The 6,250-nt window shown below is 38.8% G+C and overlaps 1 protein-coding gene across 2 annotated transcripts in view; it reads right to left on the bottom strand.

The window, feature by feature from the left end:
• ALS2 (alsin Rho guanine nucleotide exchange factor ALS2) overlaps positions 1-6,250 on the bottom strand; it is an 81,692-nt gene that overhangs the window by 10,198 nt on the left and 65,244 nt on the right. Inside the window, exons 25-26 of one of the 2 annotated variants that reach the window (XM_023219075.2) lie at positions 5,212-5,376; positions 558-675 (exon numbers count right to left, since the gene is read on the bottom strand). In XM_023219075.2, the coding sequence (XP_023074843.2) occupies positions 558-675; positions 5,212-5,376 (283 nt within the window). Of the gene's footprint in view, positions 1-557; positions 676-5,211; positions 5,380-6,250 lie in introns of both variants that reach the window. The other variant, XM_023219067.2, reaches the window with a different exon arrangement.

Genomic DNA, 6,250 nt, shown 5'->3' on the forward strand with positions numbered 1-6,250 from the left:
CTAAAAAAAAAAAAAAATACAAAATTTTAAAAAGATTCAAATATACTTTAAACTTCACAAAAATGATACAAAATGTTACCTTGGAGAAAACTAAACACTGACTGTTGATGATACTCTGAAAGAGTCATCCTTCAGTTCCCCTGACTTCTCAGAATACTCCTTCCTGCACTTCCCATCAATATATATCACACTTTAAATTGCAGATGGTCTTTCAAGGTTTGGAAGGAAGCAAAGAGCCTATCCAGGGGCGAGGGCAGCATGCTTTACTTACACAATCTCTAGTTTGCTAATGTTATTAACAAAAAGCAATTTTAAACTCTAATTTTATTTCTTAAGAAGCCCCTTGAATGCCTTAAAAAGCTTAAATGTTCTATCATAATAATGGGACAATCTTTAGGTAGAAATGTAATCTTGGTAGTTAGATAATTAACAAAAGAAATGCACAGGATGAAAAAACAGGATTAGAATAACATTAAGCTGTGAGTCTATCTGAATGATATATTGTGGTAGGTGAATCATTAATTCACAAGACCAGTGTAATTTTTACTCTAGCTTACCTTTATTAAATATTTCCTGATGTCATCATATTTGTCCACAGAGAAGGCACCAACATGCTGTGGAATGAATTCCAAACTCTCTAGTGTCTGAGTCTGTGAACGACTTAATATTTCTGGACTATAAAAAGGGAAAGAAAAGGCTACTGGATTTCACATCAAGAAACCAAGATACGTGTAAATTGTCACATGAAACACAATCAGTGGCTCCAGTCAAAGTGGAGCGTCCAACACAGTACTAACCCCAACGAGCTCAGAAATGATCATGATCCTGCTATTAGGTACTCGGTGTACATAACATTCATTCAAAAATCAGGTAGTGTTACTTTGTACCAACTACAATAAGTTAATGAAGATTCTGCTCCAAGCTAAACCATGGTGTTGGAAATAATATGACATTAGCTTGAAGATAAATATGATATTAGCTTGAAGGTGACAGACCCGTTGGTGACAACAGAAAAATGGAATAAAAGGAATAAAAGAGGGAAGGGAGCAAAGGAAAAAGGGAAATAAGTCAAAGGGCAAAGGAAGAAATGAAAACGAGGTTAAGAAGCAAGGAGATAATGGCACTCCAACAGGTGACAAGGTAAGCACATAACAGAAACTGGATGAAGAGGCTAAGAGAAAACACATGCTAGTAAACAACTGAAATTTTTGGTAATAGTATCCTATCATTAGATGACAACCAATGAGAAACTGAAAACTGTGCATAATCGTTATTATTATATGATTTCAGATAAACAAATAAGATCTTTGTGGTAGCAATATAATTTTATATAAAAAGTTCATTCATTTTCACTTCTCAGAAACACCTAACAACAGTTAACCCAGGTGAACTGAAGGGCTAAAGTCTCACGTCGAACTGACAGGCTGTACTAAGCTGACCATCTGTATCACGCACAAGGGGCATTCAATGGCTTTAATCAATTCTGGGAGTTCCCATTTCTTCTACTGATAGAGTAGAAGGCAATAATTATGAACTTCATGAATGAAATACTAAAATCAATTCCTATGTATCCCAAATATAGAAAAAAATCACTTCTTTCTACATTTAATTTCTTGAAACACACACACACATGAATATCAAGCAAGCAAAAATTAAACTATGGTTTACTTTAAATATCAATTTTGGGGACACTCAATTAGATAGAATCTAAACTAATCTCTCCAGGCTAGAATAACAATTAGTATTTGTTAGACTTGACTGTAAAACATTTCAAGTTCCTGAAGTATCTTTCAACCTCTGGAATTTAATTTCTATGTAATTATACTTTAATATATTAAAATTATTTGAATATTGGTAATTTATTTAAAGAATTTGGTAACTTTTAGCAAACTAGAACATAAAATTATTCAGAACAAACATTTACGTTCTGAATAAATGGATACTTGCCTAGTTTTTCTTCAATTCCTTTCAGAAAGCAACTGACATGTGGAAATGAAGACCAGCATAAAACTGATTTAAAAATTAACCGTATGTAGTTACACGCACAGATTAAAGTATGCTCCTTGATATTTTAACAACGAAGGCATAGCTCAAACAAACCATTATCTAGATAGAATTAAACTCAAGAAAGTCATAGTTAATTAGGAAGTTTTGCTGCAGGGATTAGTCGATTTTTTAGGTCCAAATGCTAAGCAATGCTTGTGGGAGTTACTGGTCAAGTTAAAGAAGAAAGGCAGATGAAGAAAAGCAGGAGAAAAGAAAAGAAAAAAAAAGAAAAGAAAAGGAAAAAGAAGATGAAAAAGAGAAAATTTTAAAAAGGAGAAAAAGAGAGAGAAATGAACAAGTACATCTGTAACTTCTCTTTCAGCATTTCAAAAACGTTGTGCCACTTCCTTCTGGCTTCCAAGGTTTCTAATGAGAAATATGCAGTCATTTGAATTGCTGATTTCCCATTATTTTACTCTAGCTGCTTTCAAGATCTTTGTCCATGAATTTTAATATGTGTCTATACATGGTTATCTCTGGTTTTTCCCAAGATGGGGTTTGTTCAGCTACTTGAATCTGTAGGTTTCACATCTTTTACTAAAGTTGAGACGTTTTCAACCATTATTTCTTCACAAAATGTTCCATCCCTCATTCTTTCTCCTTGTCTTTTCTTTTTTCTTTTCCTTTTTTTTTTTTTTTTGAGACGGAGTTTTGCTATTTTTGCCCAGGCTGGAGTGCAATGGCACTATCTCGGCTCACTGCAACCTATGCCTCCCGAGTTCAAGCGATTCTCCTGCCTCAGCCTCCTAAGTAGCTGGGATTACAGGCACATGCTGCCACGCCTGGGCTAATTTTCTATTTTTAGTAGATATGGGGTTTCACTACGTTGGCCAGGCTAGTCTCGAACTCCTGACCTCAGGTGATCCGCCTGCCTCAGACTCTCAAAGTGCTAGGATTACAGGTGTGTGCCACCATGCTCAGCCCATTCTTTCTCCTTTTCTTCTGGAATTCTAAGGAAACAAATTTAGACCCACAAGTCCCTGAGGCTGTGTTCATTTTTTTTTTTCTCATGTTTTTTTCTCTCGGTTGTTTGGATTTGATAATCCATATTGATCTATCTTCAGGTTCACCAACTCTTCCATTGCCACCTCTATTCTGCCACTGAGTTCATAGAGTAAGTTATTTTGGTTAGTGTAATTTTCAAACCCAAAATTTTGATTTGGATCTTCTTTATATCTTCTGTTTCTTTGCTGATACATTTAACATTTATTTCAAGGGTGTTTGCGATTGCACATCTGAGCATTTTATAATAGCTGCCTTAAAGTTCTTGTCAGACAACTTCAACATCTATGTCATCTGTTGGTATTTATTGATTCTCTTTCCTGAAATAAATTGAGACTTTCATGGTTCTTTCATTGCTGAGTACTTTTGGTTAATGTCTTGGATATTTTGAGCATTATAAAACTCTGGGTCTTGTTTATATCCTATGGAGAATGTTGACATTCATAAGAGTAAACATAGCAGGCTTGAAACTGTTATCTTTAGAAGGACCTGGGCTAGGTGCCATAGCTCACGCCTGCAATCCCAGCACTTCTGTGAGACCGAGGCAGGATTTCTTGAGGCCAGGAGTTCAAGACCAGCCTGGATAATATAGCAAGACCCTGTCTCTATTTATAAAAATGAAATAGAATAAAAAAGAACTGCTTATAAGGTTGACCCTTGGCCAGTACTTGGGAATTAAGCTTCGTATAAGTTCCATATACTGACAAAGGTGTTTTGCTGTCCTTAGATTAACAATGTGATTTATGTTGAACATCTGCTTTCCTGTAAGCTGGGACTGTGGAATTTTGGCAACTGCCAGGCACAGGGTGCCTATGTGACCTACTCCCAATATAAACCCTGGGCACTGAGTCTCTAGTGGGCTTCCCTGGGCAGAAACATGAGACACATGTGGCTGCACTTTGCTGCAGGGAAAACTGTGTTGTATGTGATTCATCCCAGAAAGGAAAGATCATGGGAAGCTTACACATGGATTCCTCCAGACTCTACCTGTGTCTTTTTCCCTTATGACCTGGTTGTGCGTCCCTACTGTGTTGCTGTAACCTTACTTGTGAGTACAACTATATGCTGAGTCTTGTGAACTCTTTCAGCAAATCACTGAATGTGTAAGTGATATTGAGAATCCCTAAAACAGCAGATATTTTTGCTTTAGTTTCCTATGGGCCACGAAGCTGATGCCAGTTCACTTCTCAAAGCCTTTGCATCCTTTCTGGGTTTGTTCTGTGAGTGTACAACTTAATGACCGCTCTGGGACCTGAGTGGTCTACCTATGAGCTTGGTTCTCAAACTCTTTGGTACTAATTAGGATCAAATCCTTACATGTGCAGGTCTGGGGTGAGCCCAGGAGTTCATAAACAACTTTATGGGCTTGTTTCCCAGAGCTCCTCTCTCCATCACATCCCCAGTATTTTCTGGTTCTCAGGCACCCCTTTTAAGGTCCTCTGGCCAAAAACTGTCCACTTCTGTGACTATGCCACATCTAGGGACAGATGGTGGGAGAACAGACAACAAAGTCAAAAATGCAATGGGGTTGGGGCTTGGACTTCTCTTGACCTAAGGAGCCACCAAAGGGGGAAAAAGATTCCACTCTCTTGGAGTTTTGACTTTTACAAGTTTCCTGTTCATGCCTGCTCTAGCTGCAGCCATTACTACCCCTGCCACAGAAGGTCCTGGAGACTTGGGCATGAGAAAATAGAGAAAAAAGAAAGAAAACTGAGTATGTATCAACCAATCTGTATTTTAGGAGTCCCTTTGTCACTCCTTGAGCCAGAACCAGAGGGATTTTTTCTGTATCCCTGTCGATCTGCACCACAGTTCTTGCTTTCACATTTCATGCTGCACTGAGTTCTGGCTGAGGGATATTGGAGCAAAACATCAAGTAAACTCATCACTGGTTTTGTGGTACTTTGAATTCAGGTATTCTTCCTCAATTTACTTATTGATATTGACTTTTCAGAGTTCATAAATAAATATCCATGTATTCTATTCAGGTTTAATAGCTGAGTTCAACAGAAGATAAAGAAAGTGTGTTTTAATCCCTCTTACCCAGAAGCAGAAATACATCATTAACTTTTAAATTAAATGTAGTGAGCCTTGACTACTTACTGGTCTTAAGTTTCATGTTCCTAACATGCTCTGCTCTATGTTGAGCAGGCATTCACTCACCTGTCTCTGTGTTGGCGCCGACTGGTGGTCAAGGCCACAGCAATATTGTCCCATGCTTTCCAAACTTCCCCTTGGCCTGGGCCCTCGCAGCCCAGTTGGCGCCAACATTCATCAAACACCGCTTTCCACTTCTCATCAGCTGGCACTGCCAGGTTTCCTAGCTTCCTGCTAATAAAGTCATATCAACCTTTTATTAATCATTTCTTTTGTGCAAAATCGTTCCAAAGAACAGAAACTTTCTAACGTACAACTGAGAATGCTTTTTTTGTGACCAAAACTGCCAAGACTGATGGTAATTCTATTTTTAAAACACTAAACGAAAATTTTAAAGGACTATTTTTTAGCTAATTATTGTTTTTTGGATATTAAACTGTATAGAATATTAAGTACAAAGCAAACCAACTGACTCTGCCGCTAATAATTCCACAGAATTAAATTCTTAAAAATTGATTTCTGGCCAGGCACGGTGGCTCATGTCTGTAATTCTAGCACTCTGGGAGGTCAAGGCAGGCAGAACACCTGAGGTCGGGAGTTCAAGACCAGCCTGGCCAACACGGTGAAACTCTGTCTCTACTAAAAACACAAAAAATTGGCTGGGTGCAGTGGCTCACGCCTGTAATCCTAGCACTTTGGGAGACCAAAGGGGGTGGATTACCTGAGGTCAGGAGTTCGAGACCAGCCTGGCCAACATGGCAAAACCCCATCTCTATTAAAAATACAAAAATTAGGCCGGGCGCGATGGCTCAAGCCTGTAATCCCAGCACTTTGGGAGGCCGAGACGGACGGATCACGAGGTCAGGAGATCGAGACCATCCTGGCTAAAACGGTGAAACCCCATCTCTACTAAAAAAATACAAAAAACTAGCCGGGCATGGTGGCGGGCACCTGTAGTCCCAGCTACTCGGGAGGCTGAGGCAGGAGAATGGCGTAAACCCGGGAGGCGGAGCTTGCAGTGAGCTGAGATCTCGCCACTGCACTCCAGCCTGGGCAACAGAGTGAGACTTCGTCTCAAAAAAAAAAAAAAAAAAAAAAAATACAA

Source organism: Piliocolobus tephrosceles, chromosome 11 (assembly GCF_002776525.5).
Source record: "Piliocolobus tephrosceles isolate RC106 chromosome 11, ASM277652v3, whole genome shotgun sequence".
NCBI classification, from domain to species: Eukaryota; Metazoa; Chordata; class Mammalia; order Primates; family Cercopithecidae; genus Piliocolobus; species Piliocolobus tephrosceles.